Source organism: Strigops habroptila, chromosome 3, assembly GCF_004027225.2.
Source record: "Strigops habroptila isolate Jane chromosome 3, bStrHab1.2.pri, whole genome shotgun sequence".
NCBI lineage: Eukaryota > Metazoa > Chordata > Aves > Psittaciformes > Psittacidae > Strigops > Strigops habroptila.
Window position 1 is genome coordinate 62,203,828 of NC_044279.2, and position 20,333 is coordinate 62,224,160.

At 36.0% G+C, this 20,333-nt stretch overlaps 2 protein-coding genes across 2 annotated transcripts in view; one reads left to right on the plus strand and one right to left on the minus strand.

Moving 5' to 3' along the window:
- Positions 1 to 12,644: 12,644 nt before the first annotated feature.
- Positions 12,645 to 13,538, minus strand: CAPZA3 (capping actin protein of muscle Z-line subunit alpha 3). Its single transcript, XM_030479583.1, has one exon. The coding sequence runs from the start codon at positions 13,536 to 13,538 to the stop codon at positions 12,645 to 12,647; it is 894 nt and encodes a 297-aa protein (XP_030335443.1).
- A 339-nt stretch (positions 13,539 to 13,877) lies between these two features.
- Positions 13,878 to 20,333, plus strand: part of PLCZ1 (phospholipase C zeta 1) — a 52,716-nt gene continuing 46,260 nt past the window's right edge. Inside the window, exons 1-3 of the mRNA XM_030479184.1 lie at positions 13,878 to 13,891; positions 14,499 to 14,622; positions 18,934 to 19,168. Coding sequence (XP_030335044.1) covers positions 13,878 to 13,891; positions 14,499 to 14,622; positions 18,934 to 19,168 — 373 coding nt within the window. The remainder of the gene's footprint in view (positions 13,892 to 14,498; positions 14,623 to 18,933; positions 19,169 to 20,333) is intronic.

Genomic DNA, 20,333 nt, shown 5'->3' on the forward strand with positions numbered 1-20,333 from the left:
TTAATTTTTATTTTGAGAAATCTGTGTATGTAATTAAAAGTATTTCTGTATCATTGCATTAATTCATTAGGATGTGGCTTCCCATATGATGGATGCAGAGTATAAGATGCGTTGTACTAGTACAAGTACGGTTTCTTCTTGGGAATCTATAAGAATATGCAAAACTATTATAAGCAGAATAAACATGTCTTTAATAAATATTTATATTCCTTCTGTTTAGGTTTCTAAGTGGGCTATTTTGTAGCTATTGTCATAGCTACAAAAATCATACATACATCAGCCTTTACTCAGTGCGGAAGCTTTTTGGAACAGGTACTCTTAGTGATATTTCACATGATTTGACATGATCAAGGCATTTAAATATTCTTTTAATATAAATAACAATTAAACGTTAAATATTCTTTCTAAAGCCATGTTTATGTCATAGAATCATAGACTCATAGAATGGTTTGGGTTGGAAAGGGCCTTAAAGATCATCTAGTTCCAACCCCACTGCCATGGGCAGGGACACCTTCCACTAAACCAGGTTGCTAAAAGCCCCGTCCAACCTGGCCTTGGACACTGCCAGGGATGGGGCATCCACAGCTTCACTGGGCAACCTGTTCCAGTGTCTCACCACCCTCACAGAAAATTTCTTCCTAATATCTAATCTAAATCTACTCTTCCAGTTTAAAGCCATTCCCCCTTGTCCTGGCACTGCTTGCCCTTGCAAAAATGATGTATTTTTATAAATAATTTAGATTAAATCTGGAAGTGTTTTAATGTGAGATAGATTCTTATCATGAGGCATAGTAAGTCAATATATAGCAACTCTGTTTTAGAGGTATTTACAGTAATCTGTGATTAAAAATGTTTTAAGCCCAATGTTTTGAGTGATCAGACAGTATTTTAAAAGGCTGTTATTCTGAAAAACATAGCGTTTGCTGTTTTTTTAAAAAGTTTGCAGACACCAACAAATGCTGCTTATAAAGCTTCAATGTTCTGTAATTATATTAGATACAGTAGCTAAATCAGTATTTCTAACTGTATATTTGTAAATCTATTTGGCAACCAGGGAAGAAGTTTAGCAATCAACCAATTATTATCGGATCATTAAACTATATTTCAAAGGAAAAGTTTGATTATGATGAAATGCATAGAGAGCCATAGATGTACCAAGCGTACTCAGCTTCATCTTGCTTGGCTACATTTATTTTTCAATAATTCCTCAAATATGTTTTTCACTGCAACTTTGTTTCTTGTGGCGATTATTTGAAATCTGCATGGGATGAATCTTGAATGGTAAAACATTAAACATGGAATAAGTGACTACAGATTGCATCCTGTATGTGAGTTAAAGCTTAGCCATTTAATGATTTTTAGCTCTCCTAATTTTATTGGCTCTATTTCATCTTAAAGTGTGCGTATATGTATGCACACTTACACTTTGTGTTTTTTATATATATATAGCCTTTTTTTACTCCCCTAAAATACATTTTTGACAGGTCTGTGCTGTCCTATGTGCAGCATTTGCAGTAATCCCTCAGGTAGCAACGTTAATGCTGGTATAGTTACACTATGCAGCAAAGCTGGAGATTCTATCAGCGATACAGCATGAATTTTAAAATCAGTCTAGCTGCAGTAGCTCCATATTGCATGTGATCTCATTAGCCTGGGTCTTAGCTCTTCTGACAGAGCTGTAATGAATCTGTTTCAAGAACTAGCCTGGTTGGTGATTTGGCATCCCAGTGCAAATATTTTAGATGGATTTAATACCAAATGGTTGGGAGATTCTTACTTGCTAGAAGCTACTCACCAACAAGATGCAGACAGCAATCAGTACTTGCCACACTGGTAGTAAAATCCTGAGACCAGGTTTTCACCTGGTAGAAAATGGAGTAGCTAAACTGTGATGAAAATATTCAAAATTGATCTAAGTGTAAAATGGCATGTGGAGTAATGGATATGTTTTTCTAATACTCAGTGCAACATGGTTGTGATTTAATGTACTATATTTAGTTAACATGTCTTTTGACATTAGTAAGCCGTATAGGTCATATAGGTTTTTTGATTTAATACTGTATCTATCTTCAGCTGTTCACTCTAAATAATGTCTAAATGCTGATGGGAAATATCGTTTCTTCTTTTTATTTAAAACATACAGGTAATAGATTTCATTAAATTATTTTTGTGCATTGTTTTTACTAAAGCACATACACTTAAAGGACACCATATTTATGCTCTGAACATTCTGAAATGTTTTTGTTCTTTAAGGTTTTTCTATTTCAGGATTCACTAGTCCTTATTTTGACAGTCTGATAGAAGTATATCAGTCCTGCATTTATTGTATTCTCTGTCTTGTCTACACTAAGAACAACCACTTGCAACCCCCCCCCCCCCCCCCCCCCCGACTTTTTTCTGTCTTCTTCCTTTTCCTTTTTGTGTGGGTGCTCGCATTCACTACGTTGCTTGCCAAGCCCCCTTTCCTTTCTATGTGCAAGTGGAAAACAGGATCTTCATCCTTTCTTTTAACACAATGAAGGAGAGTTTCTACTTCACTCTTCAGACTTTGGTCTTCAGACTTTGGTCTGAAGATCTGAATCCAGAGTTTGCTTTAGAGAGAGGAAGTAGTGGTTGTTGAGAGCTCTGGATAGTTGGTGAACCACTAAGTTGAGCATGCAGCGCAGGTTACACAGGGTATACTTGGGGGGAGAAAGGCTTTAAGACCAACTTCCTAAGGTAAAAGTGGAATCTTCTATTTCACACCAGCTCCTCTGACATCAAAACCAATGAGTCCAGCTGAAGTCTCATGTATGAAGTCTTTATTCTCCTTTTGACCAATCTGAGCACACAATATTTAGCTTGTGCACCTGAGAAACAGCCTTTGAGGTACTTCGTACTCATGTCACACCAACCTGGAAGCTGACTTTTGGTCTCCATGGTCCAAAGTCATGAGGCTAATTCAGCTTTCATTTGAATTTTCTTCAGGTATCTAAAGGCAAAAAGGAAACAGGATAGGCTTTGCTGAGCTCTTCTGTGAAATCATGATTTGGCAGTCAGGGTTGCACAGCTGAAAAATGAGAGAAGTGGCAAAAAGAATAAAAGCAAACAAATGCTGAGCAATATATTTTGGGTTTTGCATTGTTTTCCTGTTTCTGGAGGAGACAAATAATGGCCCCAAGAAAGCATTTCTGCCACTGGTGATATGAGACTACAGATCTGTATGGAATACTTGAAAATGCATGAATTCCTCACTAATTACAATTTAAACAAACATTTAATATAATTTCAGATTTTACTTCATCATTCTAATGAGCTACAAACAACTGTCCATTGACTCAAAGCTTACAGCCCCTGGCAATTTCCTTTCTACTTAGCACATCATGATGTCATTAGATGATATTTTACAGTATGACATAGTTAATAATTTGGTCTTTCAGAATAAAATGAAATAGAAATGAAAATTAATATTCTTCTAGGGAGTTAAAATTATCAGGATCATGCTGCCTATGAGGAGTTTAATGAAACAGGAACAGAAGCATCAAAGTGACTTTTGAACACAGAGTTTTATGATAAATATATTGAGTTATTTTTATTTCCACTCCAATGTTTTGCTTATAAAAATATTGTGTCAATAGTAAAAGAAGATAAACATTGATATTACCTACTCAGTTATAGGGGTAAACTTGCAAATGCTTTGACCTCTTCTGGTATAGTCCTATGTGCTTGCAGAATCAAAAGAAATTATTTTAATAAATATATTTAGGAAATTCTTAAAATTTATACTGGTGGGGTTTTTTTGTTGTTTGTTTTTTGTTGTTGTTTTTTTGGTTTGTTCTTTTTTTTCTTTTCTGTTTTAAGTACTGGAAATAATCTCAAAGTCTAATACAAAGATGCTAATGGCAGGCAAAAATCCAAGATTTCTTTTCTTCTTCATTCTGCACTGAATTTCTTCCCTCCCTCCTGTTATCCAAAGACATGTAAGTAACCCCCATTTTTGAAGAATCTTAGCAGCTCTCAGTCTTTCATGTATTTCCTTTCGCAATACACAGTGGTCAATTACATTGTCATTAAAAAGAATTATACACTACTGAATCCACAAAAGCAGTATGGAAAGTTGAAATAATTTGTTTATACTTCCATAGTACAGCCAAAGTGATCAGAATGCAGTTCTCCAGCTATCTTCCATCCAAGTCATAAATTATGTAAATCTTGCTCTCTTTATGCCCACAAATTGTGTATTCTGTGGTACACATTAACACTTTTTCTATAGGTGCAGTGGAGTGTGTTTTCTTTGAGTGCCAGTCCATAACGTAGCTGTAAGGGCACCTCACTGGAAGAATGAGACACAGAGTTGAAACCTCCGTAAACTAAGAAGACATTGAACACTTCCAGGGCATAAGTTTGCTATAGCTCAGAGCCAAAGTACCCGTGGGCTGCATAGGTGCTTCACTTGACTGTTGTCTATTTGACTAGAGAATAAATAAATGCTTTTCATTTAATTTACTGAAGATCCTAGACTTTTAAGTTCATTTCTGGATCTAGAGAAATTAATTTGAAGAAAATGAATTGTTTCATAATCAACATGTTTCATAGACTAAGAAAACAAAATGGAACAGGATAATGTAAATAAATTTATAAGAATCATTGGAGCAAAAGGCTGGAAATTGTTCTGTAGGATCTTTGTCCAGGCTGATCCAGGGAAGGGAATCTTTGTGCCTCTATCAGTACCTTCTGTATCAGGTCCTTCAGTGTTGCATGATCCAATTTAACCAGCTGTAGCATCATGGTACCTATATCATACTATTCCTGTAGAAATAGTCACAGCAGTATAATTAATCAAGCAATTAAGTACTTTGTTGAACTGGGACTTAAATGGAAAACAGCTGAAGGCAAAATAGACCCTATGCATTGTAATCTTCTCTTTCTGCCCATGAATACTTCACAGGACGCAACATGTTGTTTTGGGGAAAAAAAAAAACCAGCATTTAAGCACTGTTTGTCCCATAATCCATTTCAGATATTTGGCAGCCTATGTAACTTTGATAATGGAAAATAAATTATCACACACAGAATACCGAAATGGTAATTATACTTTTCATTGGCTTCAGCTAAATCCATGTTTTGTAATGGATTTAGGCATACAGAACTACAGCCAAGGCTGAAATAACAGCTTGTTTTTTGCAGGGCTTTACAGATCATAGAAAGTATGTTGTCCATGAGTCTTCAAATGACCTTTTGATGAGAAGAGAAAGAATGGAATTATAGATGCTCAGTGAATATATACTGCACACTCGATTATAATTACTAGAGGAACTGGTCTGAGCAAGAATATATTAGCAGATAATGTTAATTATTCAAGAAAGAACAACAGAATAAATTTGCATGTAGATGTTATGTATGGAAAGCAATGGTATTGAATCTATGTAATACAATACCTGAAGCAATCACATTTATTTTATGGACATGCAAAACTGATGAACAAGAAGGTGACTTTTTACTATAGATGCACTTCAGGCACTAATTCATTAACAATACAAAAATGAATACTAGATGCTTGAAATAATCTGTGCTTCTCATATTTGTCTCTAATGAGGATATAATTAAAAGTAAGTTGCAAATGGGAAGTCTTGTGTGAAATAAAGTTCTTAAATAAAATTAATAATATCCTCAGTGAACTGGCAAAAATGTTTTTGTCAGAAATAATCACAGGGATTTGTACAAGATATTTAATAATGAACTCGTGCATTAGAAACAAAAAATGCTTTTTCTGTTGAATGCTGTAAAGCAAGAAAGATAGCATAAGGAAACTTTATGTCTTGGAATATACCTGGCTTTAAAGGTAAGTTATCTATGACACATGCTTCAAGATTAATGGAGTTCTAATTATTTCACAATACATACAGGACAACACAGCTGTTAGAGGCATATACAAGAGTTTCTGTTTCTCACTCTGTGAGTCTGACTTCTGAATGATGAACTTCTCAGACAGCAGTCTCTTAATGGTATCTTCAGTGTAAGGTAAAAAAACCCCCAAAACTCTACAAGCTAAAAAAAAAAAAAAAAGGCCAACAAAAAATCTCTACTAATTCATGCATCTTCACTTTCCTTTTGATTATCTCATTCCAGACAGAAAGTATTTCTATCTGAATCCAAAGGCATATTTTGAAACCTATTTTTTTCCACTGAAACCACTCTGTAGAAGGCGTAGCTGTCAATTGCCCACTCAAAGAGAAGTGGCTTGTGGGGTGAATATATATTTTTCTTAACCCTTTGAGGAACTCAGACTCTTTCAGCCAGTGATTCCCCAGACCTGTCCCAACCTCCTGTCAGCAGAGAACCCCAAACTACACATTCACTTCCACAGAAAGAATCGTGGGCAAAAAATCAGCCATAGGAAATAAGCAGTCCACCATGTGCTTAGGCAGAATGACTGGAGGACTAATGTCAAAATGGGCCACTGTGACAGTCTCCAGTCACAAACATGAATGACTATGAACACAAACTCATATTTTTATCTTTTTTTGTGTGCATAGGACTTAGAATGGCTTGCACCATGCACTTGGGTCAAAGTCTTAACTCCTCAGTGGCCAGACTTTGTCGCAGAAGTCAGATAGCAGTGAAATTACACAAGCAGCACTGTATGCAATGCCTTCTTCACTGTACTCAATGCCTTCTTGTCTTTCCTGGGCCTCTGAAGTTTTTGTGTTTAAGAATAAATGATATGTATTTAAGAATAAACAACGAATAAGTGAATAAGCAAAGACTTTTGATCCCTTGCTTTACCACCAGTCTGTCCCTGAGGGCTGTTCCAACCCGAAACATAAGATCTCTGCCAGTGAAGCTTGAGATGAGCATGCCTAAGTAGCTGTAGGCTTGCAAAGGCTGGTGCACTGATCTGTGATCTGTGAAGGTAGATTGTGAAGCTTTACTGGTAAAGAAATATCTGGTACATGAGAACATAGCACTGTGCTCAAGGATGTAGGTTTGTAATTCAAAATTTCAATCAGCATAGAAAGTTTTCTTTTCTTAATGCTTTTTCATTTTGAGAAACATTTAACTATGAGAAAGTTTCATTTGGGGTCATGGTTACTTTGTACACGTACCACATATAATTTAATTATTCCCTATCTTAGTTATTAAAAGCCAACTATTATATCATTTATTTGTCATTTTAATGCATTCAAATGGGTTCAAACTTAAACAGGGGAAGTTTAGATTAGATATAAGGAAGAAGTTCTTTACAGTGAGGGTGGTGAAGCACTGGAATGGGTTGCCCAGGGAGGTTGTGGATGCTCCATCCCTGGCGGTGTTCAAGGCCAGGTTGGACAGAGCCTTGGACCACGTGGTTTAGGGCAAGGTGTCCCTGCCCATGGCAGGGGGGTTGGAACTAGATGATCTTAAGGCCCTTTCCAACCCTTACGATTCTATGATTCTCATAGGGCACCTCTGAGATCAGGAAGAACCGTTAGCTTTCCTGGTCACAGAAAGACTGAAGATCACATGTACTGGAGTACTCATTTGAAATCTCTAGGAATCCAGATGTGACTTGCCCAAAAGTTAAGGAAAGACAGTGAGGGAGCTGAGATTTCAGTCTCCTTAAGTTCCAATACAGTGGAATAAGAATACTGGGCACTTTTGACTTCCTTTCTCTAATTGTGATTTTGCCTTTTTCACATTTCTCATTTATAACCTTTCCCTTATACCTCCCATTCCAGGTTGATAGTTCTCCTCTAATGTCATACAAAACACTAGGTTTCCATTCCCCTAAGGAGAGACATCTGTGCAATTGTGGTGATATACATAGGTAGAGCCCTTTTAAAGATCTGTTCTGTAATCTTTATTTTAAAACTGTAACGTTTTATCACTATCAGCATATTGAAAAGTTGGCTATGATTATTGTCATGCAGACTTTGAATTTTTAGCCTTCTGGTCCTTTAAGAATATTTAGAAAGGCTCTCAGCTGCTCTTGTTACCAGCACAGCAGTTCTGAATGCTATTTAAGTAGCAGTGTATTTAAGAGTTGATATGTTCTTAGCAAAGCAAATAGAAAATACGAAGTTTTAATTATGTATAAAGATTCAGGACTGAAAGACCTATACCTATATCTAGAAAAAAGCTGAGACCCACACTCATATTGTTATATGAACAATAATAATAAAAAAAAAAAATCACCAAGCCCAACCAGATCCTATTATTAGGATCCCACATCTCAGGATATTTTCTGGGTATGAATTTAAGGATTCATAGTAATTCCTATTCCATTCAAAGACAATCTGCTACATAAATGACATAGTATAACATGGGTCATCTGTTTTAATTATTATTATGTCTTATTCCCTCAGCTTTGTATGGTAGGAATTCCTAAATCTTACTGTAACAAATACCTCCTGTAATATTGGAGAATCCCAAGTACTATGCTTTAAATAGTTCATAATAATTTTTGGAATAGGGACTTTTTGAAACCATTACACATTTTTTTTATAACTCCAAATCTTTCATTAAAAAAGAATTATAAAAACAACTATTTGTGTAAGAATATTGACATGTGTAAGAATACTGTGTCATTGTGTAAGAATACTGACATATAGACTTGGAAAATATCTTGCACTTGCTGTGTAATAAATCCACTTTTTCAGCTTTGTTGAACGTATTAAATCATTGCGACTGCAAAAGGGAAAATAATCCTTATGTTTGGTCTTACTCTAACTGGAGCATTAATGCATTGATTATTTGAAATCAGTGGGAGATATAAACTTGACAGAATGTTCATTGTATTTCCTTCACTTTTATTTCCTCCACTTTTATTTAATCTGTTTCAAGATCATGTTTTCCTTTCTTCTCCACACGTTTATAAGCAATAAGGAGTAAGGAATACAGTGGAGATTTTAACATAGACTACAGCCTGGGCAACATACAATTAGGGATGGTTTTTGGTTTTTTACAATATTATCTTTTTCATTCCATGAATGAAGTAAAGAAAGAATTAGTACTGGTTTTGGAGAATGTTAAAGGGGGAAACATTAATTTCTTTCAGTAACTAAGAGTACTGACAGACCTTGCTTTCTGCCAACAGATGACTTGAATCTTTAGTGCCCTTTAAAGATCTATCTGTTCTGAAAATACAAATAAAGTTGCTTTTAGTTCAACACATATATTTTAAAATGAAATTAGGAAACTTGTTTTGCCAAATGTCCTCATTTCAGTATGTTTTCCACCTGCTGCAGCACTAGTAAAACATGAAGAAACTTTATAATGCAAACCTTAAATATTCAGTCCAAATACTAATATTAAGTTTTGATTTTCTTCCAATTTTAGTGCAGCTGGAAGCTAACAGTGAAGTCCCAGCTAAGCTCTAATGTTACTGATGTAATAAAAATTGTAATTTTCTTTGCAGCCTCAATTAAGGGTAGACACAAAATTACTTTCAGATATCAAAAATTAGAGCCAATTTGGCTCAGGTACATTTGTACCAACTTCATGATTCCAATGTGTCTGCAAGCCTGTAAATAGAGTAGCACAGTTTCAACAGAATTCTCATTTTAGTTTGAAAGAAAAATACATCTCATCATGTAAAAGCTCTGAGCTGATAAAGTAAGTGATCTTCTCCTTGAGATAAATAACCATAACCGCTGAGTAACAACCAAAGATAAGAAGAACAAGAAAAGTTTTGGAAGCATATTACAGAAAGATCTTGATGACAATGTATTTTTGCAGGCACAAAGCAAGTCTTTAAAAGTAGATAGTTATGATTGTGAATAGCTAGATATAGCTTCAAGTCTAGGTATGCTATAATCCAAGCTGAAGTAGAAAACAATTGTAAGATACCATTTGAGAACTTTAATTTTTGTTTTAGTTATATTCTTCATTTATCTTCTTAAAATGTGGGGTACTGGTGCCAATAAAAAGAGATGGATTTATAGCCATCTATAAGAATGTGAATGGTTTTCAAAGAAGCAGACTGAAATGGAGGTGGGTATTAGAAATAAAGATAATGTGAGTTTGCATGTATTCCCTATATAACAAAAAAATTCTGATATGGGCAAAAGAGTAAGACATTGCAACTAATTTTCAAAGATATTCAGAGTTACAAAAGTGTATATGTAAAAGTTCAGTGAAGTTTTTGACGGAGTTTTACCCTAGTTTCTTCTCATATTTATTCTGCTCCAAGTTTCAACTTTCCAAAAGAAAAAAATAAAGTCCAAGCCCATCAGGGAGAACGTAGAGGGAAAAAGGCTGTATTGAAATTAACATGTAAATGCCCAAACTCCAACCCTCCGAACAGCTTTTGTTGCAAATGCTGTTATTCCCTCTTTTATAGAGAAAGGAAATTGAAGGAAAATTGAAAGTTCATAAAGGAAGACTGATAGGGAAGATATAGGATAAAAACCTTGTCCTGCAATATTAAATGTTTTTATTATTGCACTCCTTGTTACAGTTTTGTTTTATTTAAAATGCCTGCATTTTAAAGAAGAGATAATTTAAATCTGCAGAGCAGAACGTTATATTGCAAAATGTCATATACCTGCATCTCATAAGGGATTGATCTTGTGGAATAAATGTTGGAACTGAAAATTATCTAACTGCTTAGTCTTTTCCATTGTTCCCTGCTGTTCCTCATTGTTACTTCATGTTCAATATTTGTGTTTGAATAAAGTACTCTTTTCACAATTCAGAATTTCTAGTGCTATGTCCCTGTTTCTATCAGGACTTAAATTTACGTCCAAAATTTCTTCTATTATTCTGTACTACAGACATGAACTACATTCACTACAGGCCATCTTCATTATAGCAGCCGTGGGTTGTATAGCATTTTAAATAAAATTACTCTTTTTTTCAATAAAGAAATAATCACATATTCAAATAAATTCTATGTAAAGGCAGCTGCTTACTCATTGAATGGTCTCCAGCAGCAACACAGGCACTAAAAATGCTGGACTGGTGTTGGACTGACCTCAGTAACAGCTGTGGGATGAAAAGAGAATGACCCATAGGTAATGCAGCTTTCTGTGAAGAAGTGAAGGAGCACAGAAAATGCTTTCTATGCTCCATCCTTCTCCCTGTTCAAGTGCATGGTGCAGATTCTCTAACAAATTGACATCTATAAAAGGCATATGTCAAAAGACATTTTTACAAGGGCAGAAGTCTGCTGTCTGCTTGCAGGAGAGAAACCCTATGTAACAAGCACTTTTCTGCACATAGATTCATATGACATGCCCAGAATCTTTGTGCTGAGTGACCATAAATAATGAACAACCACATGAAAAAATGTGCTCTAGTCCATGCAAATCTGAAGAAATTCAGTATATATCAAATATTTCATTTTTTTAGCTTCATTCAAATATTTGCAACACTACAACCTCATCTGCAATAAGGCTTTGTAAATTAGTATGGTTATTAATAAATATTGAGCATATGACTTTGTCATGGATGATATAGAATGATGGAGAATGATGTGTTTTATATCAGACATCTTTTGGTTATTGGTTTCTCTTGGCAATCAATTATCATATCCAGATGTATAGAGTAAGGAACCTCCCAAATCAGGTGTGAGTACAGGTGCAAAATCTTCATTTTGTATCAGAGGAGTAATCTGAATATGGCATTTTTGCACAATGTTTGTTATCCCTAAACCCACAATACTATTTTTTTAAGCAAAGACAATGAAAGCAAACATAGCTAGTCTTAGCAGTAAAGCCACTGATCAGTATTTACAAAAGGGCATGCTCAACCCATGTGACAATGTAATTGCCACCAGCAGTGATGAACAAAAGCAAAATCTTATGTTTACATTAAAAACATCTAACATTTGTAAGAATGTTTAAATGTTCATGTCAATATTTTTAGAAATTTTAGTGTTTACAGCTTGAAATTAAACTGTTTCAAATAAAACTCTAATTAAAAAGTATGTTTACAGAACACAGAAAGTGTGGTGGTCTTTTCATTTATTGTAATAAGTATGATAGCAAAACATCACTGTCATAGTTTGAAAGTAAAACAAAATCACATACATTTTTTTGGCATTTGTAATAAACACTGGGAGAGGGGAAGTAGCATTGCTTTATTCTGTAATGCTGAAACAACGAGCACACATCCCTGGTCAGTCCTGAAATATCTTTTGCACTATAGAATAACAAATTTATTTCTCCTGTGTACGGGTCCCCCTTTGTTCATGTGAGTATGTTAGGCATGTCTCTTGTGTATATAGAGTGGTATGCACAAGCAAAGTCTGAAAGCCGAGTTTCCTGCATTTCAGTATTCAGAAAAATCTAGAAATAGTGCCTCAATATCTTTGCAAACCTTCCTTACCAATTTCCTTATAACCATATGTATAATATGAAGTTACGTAAGTAAATATAATATTGGGTAAAATTACAAAGGAGAGTGAGAGTTTGCTTGCTGGGTCGCCTGTAGCATTGTACTGACTTTGGCATTTCACCATTCTAGTAACTCTAGAAGCAGTTGAAAAGTACATGAAGAAAATTTTAAAAATACAACAAATTATTTTCAGTAACTACAGACATGAATTATTTTCAAAGTGGTGATTGATGATGGTTTCTGCACTCTCCCAAGTAATCCCAAAATAAATCAACTAAGCAACCCCATTTTGTCTTCTTCTTTTTTTCCTTTTTTTTTTTTTTATTTTTTTAATTTAGGCCACCATATCAAATGTTGTGTTTCAGTAAGCTTGGAGGCATTTCTGTATTGGAGACATTAGTGTTCAAATGATGATCATTCAATAGTTTACTCCAGTTGATAAAAGAGCGAGTAACAGGGAGTTTCCTCCGTAGCTTTTTCCCCCATATATCTTCTGAGAAAGCCTGGATGTTTTTCAGAATGGCAGTATGAAACCTGGTGTCCTCAGCTTTCAGAAATTTCACAAAATCTGTGGCAAACTGACTTTGGTCTATCGTATTTAGAGTATCACTCACAGACTTGCTGACAGTCACATGGAGGTTGGCATCTTTGAAGTAGTGTATCTGGAGGAGAAAGATCCCTGTAACTTGAGTGGTAAATGGAGTCAGGGCAAAAGTCCAGTCTGACTTCCAAAGGCTGTTCCAGTGATTTGAAGGCTGGTACTGATGAGCCTCAATGCAAGCGACAAGCACCTGCCTCTTCCCCAGGCTTTTTTTGAACACGCAGCAGTTCCCTACAGGAAAGTGACAACTCACATACGCCTTCAAGCCTTTGTGGAGGGTCTCTCGCCACAGTTCCCCCTCATCTAGCATCACCCCATGCAGCTGAGGTTTTCTGGTGACCCCACGCAGATGGTCAAACTCAAAAGAGAATTTGTCCTGAGGGTCAAAGAAGCGGTTTCCCCCCAGGTCATTGTAGTGGGTCAGAAGCACAGTATGCCCATTTATTTGGATGGGGGTGAAGTTGTTCTTGTTGTGACAGGCCCCTATGCGGGCAGCCTCCTGCCTCACCAGCTGCTCATCTTGCACCAGAGCAGAGAGGTCTCGGACAACCTGGCCGAACTCCCCAGGAAGAGATTGGCGCAGTAGGCTACAAATGAGAGATGCCTTCTCTGGCTTGCATGAGTCCTGCCTTGTGCACATGCTGGGGGCAAGGGTGACCCAAAGGGCAGGGGACTGCAGCTGTGGGGAGGGCACTTCATGATGGAGGGAAAAGGTGCAAGATGGTGGCAGGGGAAGGGGAGGGTGTGTGCTGGGAAGGGGCCTGAGCTAGGGTCCTGCAGTCTGTGACCTCACAGCGTCACCGGGGCAGCGCAGGCAGGGTTCCAGTGCTGGGAGTTGTGCCAGGAGGGCACAACAACGGGGCTGCAAGGGCAGGGAGGGGGCCTGGCCGGGAACCAGACCAAGCCAAGGTGATGTCCTGCCAAATGCTGCCAATACCACCACAGTGAAGAGAACCTGAGCAGGCAGTGCAGAGCCACCATGGAGGAGAACAGATATCCTCCTGATGCTGTACCTCCTCTTCCTTTTGCTGCTCTACCTCTTCCTCTTCCTCTCCTCTCCCTGTGCTGCCACAACTGCTGCTGTGTGACCTCCCTGGCTATGCTGTGCTCAGCCTATGCCTGCATGGAGAGGGCCTGTGGCAGCCAGTGCAGCCTGGTCTGGCCTGGTCCAGCCTGGGCTGTTGAGGCTGGTTGGGTAGGCACAGTGCTGGTCCTCGCTGATGCTTGCTGTTGGTGCTCCTCTTCCCACCATTGCCCGCAGCTGCTGAATCCCCTCAGCCTCCCTGCGTTTTCCTCCTCTCACTGCGCCTCTTTCTTCACCCTGACCACCCCTTGTTTTCCTTCACACCCTCCCTTTTCCTTTCTCTGGCACTTTTTGTTGCCCTTTGTCCTCAGAGTCTCTGGGCACAGAGCAAAAATGTGTTCCTTTGTGCCTCAGAGACTTCTACATTCTCAGAAATCAAAAGACAAGGATGTTCTAGAGTATGAAAATAGCAAAGTGGAAGTTTTCAGGCTAAAAAAAATAAAACTTCTCCTCCTCGTTCCTCTATTAAAAGGCAATGACATGGGCCGAAAGTTTCCTTAACCCGATCTCTCATACATGGTTTTTGAACATCATTCAGGATGATTTCATGGGTGGGAAGATCAATTTAGAAAATACAATAGAGTTGCTTAAAAAATTTCAATTGCCTTTTGATCGCGCACATGTAAAACATGTTTTCAAGGTGAGGAATATGTAGATGAAGCAATTCAATACATTTATAAGTCCAGTTATATTTTGCTGACTTATAAAAATTAACATTTTCAGAAGTGAATTTCATGCTAGTAGGGTCTGCAAAATCAGTAAATAACTTGTCTCGTCCAGCTCTTTTGCTTCTGTGTAAAACAGATATGTGAGTAGTTGCATTAGCATCATAGAATAGAATCATAGAATCATTTAGGTTGGAAAAGACCTTTAAGATCATCAAGTCCGGTCATTAACCTAGCACTGACAAGCCCGTCACTAAATCATGTCCCTAAGTGCCACATCTACACATCTTTTAAATACTCTCAGTGATGGGGACCCAACCACTTCCCTGGGCAGCCTGTTCCAATGCTTCACAACCCTTTTGGTGAAGAATTTTTTCTGAATACCCAATCTAAACATCCTCTGGTGCAACTTGAGGTCATTTTTTCTTATCCAATCACTCGTTACTTGGGAGAAGACAAGGACACCCAAGTGGCACCAACTCTTCACCACACCAAAATATTGTAGGGTGATAGAAAATATATAGGTCTTGATTCCCAACTTTTTTGTAACATGGCTTCATTTGAGAAAAATTAAAACATCCTGGTTTCATCCCATCTTTCTGTGATCTAGCTAAGCAGCCCAGACGTGCCTGTCTGATGCTGGGCAGAACCCATTAGAGTGACTTCCTAGAAATCCTTTTGCCAGGAGGACAATATGGAGTTGTCTGAACTGCTCAGGTTTCAGGTCAACATAGATCCAGCACGCTTGTTAATTCAATTTTTTGCTATACCTCTCCTTTGAAGTATTTAGGAGGTACGTCCGAATGGATGGGGATTGCACTCTAACACTTGGAAAAGGATGTGGACTTGAGATATGGCAAAATTTAAAAGATTTCTGTGAAAGTTACATGATACAGCTAGAAATTTGACTTACTAATAAGTTAATTTAGTGTACGTAAGCAAACTACCATCAAATGGATACAGTCCTAAGCAAGAAGATACTGCAAAATTGAGTGCCTTTGGTTTTCGTGTTCTTTTGGTCCCCTCTAATCCCCTCAGGTCCCCTCAAAAGATGTATGATTTTTCCTTTTAGCTAACTTATTTTAACAAATTAGCTGTTTGGCAAAGCTGTTTTCCTGAGGGACTGAAGCCAAGTGGCTATATATATGTGATTTCTTTGAGAATTTTGTAACCAGCTGGCTGATTCTGTCTGGATTTGATGAGGAAAATTAGTTACGGCAAGTCTGAAACTTTTAGGTCGCATCATGCTGACAGGCAGGCAGAGGGAAGGCATTAAAATTTCCTTACTCTGTCTTGTTCCTCTCATTGTTCTCTGCCTTGTCTAGCCGAGGTAAAACCGGTGTGAACTCAGCCCTTGCTAAAGAGGCTGTCTGTGGTTTTTGAACTTGCACTGCATTGAAAGAATTTCCAACCTTGAGAATCTCATGAGAACTTGAAAACATTTCTCATTGTTTCCAGTATTTTCCACCTGCTTTACTTTCTGACAGACATTTGAGATAGGTGATCAATTGTGGAGAGAGAAAAGAGTAACTATATGAGGAAGTGACCTGCATGGAACAACTCTGATTTAGTTATATTTAACACTATAACATACTCAACAGTCTAGTTATTTATAGCTGTACTGCTAGGTATTCTTTGCTATTTGAGAGAGATTTGAGTATATTCAGTAGTTTTGGGGCTCAAATTGTTCATCAGTATAATAATACGTAAAATTGCAAAGCAGTCTGGAAGGAAATCTTAACTGGCATCATTGTCAGTAACTATACATTAACAGTTAATTGAATGGTTATACATGACAATCAATTTTATAAAAAACATTTTTTTAAAGAATATCTTAATTATTTCTTGTCTAGTCTCATTGAATTTATTTTACTGTAATGCTCCAATGCTCTTTTGAGCAATATCAGAATTATGAACATTAAGATTTTAAAGGTATAATGCATTTTCATATAATTCCTCTCAAGTCTGTCTTTGCCAAGATACCTTTTTTTCCTGAATAGCAAAGAATTTATGTGAAGTAAGAAAAATAAAAATAATAAAAATAGGGTTTTTTTATCAACATGATTTTCATAACTTTAACTTGAAAAGTTCTCCTGTGTAGTATTATTGCCTGTATTTCATCTAGACATAGCAGAGATGATAGATAGAAAATTTAATTTTTTGCCCAGCTTCACTTTGTGCCAATACCTAAGTGAACATTGCCAGGGTCCCGATATATTGTTTAATTCCAAAATAAGTTGGTATTTTATTTTTCTGCTTAACAGTTATGAGTAAATTTGCAGTTTCCTTAAATTTGTTCAGAATCAGATTGAGGATATCAACCTTAAGTGTGGGATTTCTCAAGCAGTAATGAAATTAGTATTATTAGCATTTGTATGGAATTATTTCCTTGATGGTGATTTCTGTTAAAAATCATCATTACAAACGTCTTTCATAAACTCAAAGCAAGTACTTATGTACTGATTTGTAAAATTTTTGGCTAGAACCCCTCCTCATGAAATTCACTTTTGTACTTGTTTTGGTTATCTGACGCATTCTTTGTTATACTTATTCAGAAATGTCTTTAATAGGAACTGTACTGCATAGGAAGAATGTATGATTATGATTTCAGGTTTTATGGTACCTCTTCAAAATTAATCTTATTTAATAGTAATCGAAAGTCTTCATCAAAGAAAAGCCAGGAGTCAAGTAAGCCATTTCATGTTTATGGGCACTTTTGGAGCAGCTATGATAACCACAGTGGCTGCCATGTTATTAGATGCTGAAATGTAGCCTCTTTGGTAGTCTCAGTTAAAGGAGACAATAATGATGAATTTTGATGAGCTAACAGTAAAATAAATGAGGCAATGATTTTCCATTTATTTATTTTTGTGAGTAGTTTTGTTGGTAAATATCCAAAATTTCTCTTAATTTGGCAACTTTTAGGAATAATGCAAGCTAAAATGTTAGAAACATCTGTATTTCATATGCACAATTACATATTTCTTGTAGATTTTTTTAAGAATAATTAAGATTTTTAAGCCTGAGAAAAAGGTAAATGGCACAAATGGTAAAAAAGTGTTAAACTACTCAAATTCTTTTGCCCTTTTGATTTTTTGAGTGGCTTTTATACTGAAACACTGAAATTAACTAATGTGCTAACATTTTGTAAACTCTGAAAACAAGCTTACAGTTTAAGAATTCTGAAAGTGTGAATAATTAATCCCAGTTAAACATTCTGGCTTGTTAAGAATAGAACACGATGTCATAGGTTATTATAAAATATCTTGTCTTCGAACTTTAATAGTGTTTCTTATTTCACTGTGTGGGTTGGCCTTGGCTAGATGCCAGCCGCCCACCAAAGCTGCTCTATCACTCCCTTCCTCAATTGGACAGGGGAAAGAAAATATAATGACAGGCTCATGGGTTGAGATAAGGACAGGGAGAGATTATTCACGAACTACCATCATGGCAAAACAAACTCAGTTTGTGGAAACTATTTTTATTTATTACTAATCAAATCAGAGTAGGATAAAGAGAAATAAAACCAAACCTTAAAACCAACTTCTGCCACCCCTCCCTTCTTCCCAGGCTTAACTTTCAACTGTAACTGGTCTTGAAGCCAGCTGGCATTGCCTCTGTTTTACCTAAGGGAAGCTTCTAGGAGTTTCTCACAGAAACTACCCTTGTAGCCCCCCTGCTACCAAAACTTTGCCACACAAACCCACTAAATTGGTGTATTGAAAGAATTTGATCTCATGATAATTTGGTCATCCTTATTTTATTTTTTAGATTACTGTTTTCCATATGTTGTATGCAAATTTAACTGACAGTATTTACAATATGATTTAAACTGCTGTTGGAGAGGCATTATATTAAATATAGTTTCCACTCACTAATTTTCATACTGCAGGTTTATTTTACTGCACAGCACTTTAGAGGATTTTTATAATGTGCTTTAATATTGCATATATGTTAGATAGAATCTATTGTGAATACTTAGCAGCTAATTATGTCATATGGTACATTTTAATTTGTATAAAATATTTTTAACACACAAAGTCAAATCTAAAAGTTGCATATTGAAGTAGAAGAATATTATTTGATAATGCATTGCAGTCACTGTTGTCTGTGGTTTTTTTCTATTTTCTTGCTCTTATGACCACTTATAATAGTGTTTTGTGTATATCTTTGTATCATTGCATATCTTCGTCTTGACTGTTTTGGTGTTTTGGTGTTTTGTGGGTTTTTTTTTTTCTTTTCTTTTTTTTTTTTTTTTTTTTGGTTTGTTTTTTTTTTTCCCCCAGAAAACAGTTGACAAGCGGAAGGAACATATGATTAACACAGAAGACTTCAGGGCAATTTATCGAACTATTGTACACAGACCTGAATTCCTTGAACTTTTCCGTGCTTACTCTCCAAACAGCAAAACTGTAGCTCATGACCAGGTCGTTGAATTTCTCAAGAAAGAACAATATGAAACTGAAAACTGTGAAACAACTGCCTTAGAAATAATTTTAAAGTATGAACCCATTGAAGAAGGTATGCATAGTTTAAGTATTTGATTTCTAGTTCTTATTTATTGCTCTACTGTCAATGACTGTGTTTATATTTTTAAATACTCATCTGACAATGCAAACTGAAAATTAAACTAATGTAAGCAATTATAATTTTGTACGTTGTACAATATCTTTTGTAAGCACTTGTAAAAATGTTGGTTTTCTTAAAATTCAGATCTTTAAACACTGTGAATATAATACTACAAAAACCATTAATAAAGCACAATAAATTTACATGGCATATTGCTTAGTGTTAGCATCTTACGTTACTTACCAGATCCATCATTCTTACTTCTATTTGCAGCAGATTGGTCCAAAATCTACATGTAGATTGCTGCAAACAAAACACTAAATCTTCAAACTGCACTAAATCTTTTTAATGCCCATTGAAACATGAGAATGACCATTATTAGGAAAACAGTCTGAATTTTTTTGTTTAGCTAAAGTGTTCAATAATAATTTTGCTTAATAATTCATAAGAATGTAAATGTTAGATTAAAAAGATAAAAAAATAGAAATTGTATTTTCTTAGCAACTGGTCTGTTCAGCACAGGATCTTTGTCTTAGAGGAAATCAACCATAATTAAACCAGTAATAATGGATTAATTTTTTAAGTTTTCAGTATTAAAATCTGAAGACTGATGACAGCATTTTTGAAGACTAGAAAATGTCATAATTTAACATAATATAATTCAGTATAACTCTACTGACTACTGTGATTCGCAATCATAATAAAGTGAAAATAAGTGTAGTTAAAACCATTGCAGTTCAAAGCATATTTTGCAACCAAGATCATTCTAATCCTATATCAGGGTCACATTAATTGTACAGCATTGTTGATATGGTGGAGATTTTTGCCAAAAGTTGATCTTATAAATGGAAAAAAAAGCGTGCTACTAGAGTTTGATATTGTACTTACATCTTGTACTATTGAAGCCAACAATTTAATAGAATGTTCTCCATCAGTCATGCTTTTTGCACTTGGTATAATTGAGTGTCATATGGCAGAAAAGTTAAATGTAGAAATAATCTAATAACAGAGAGTTTACAGATGAAAACAACTTCTAAGGATGTATCTACTGAGAAGACTGAAAACTTAGACAGTTACATTGTGGTTTGCCCTCAGCTGGATATGATTAGTAATGATA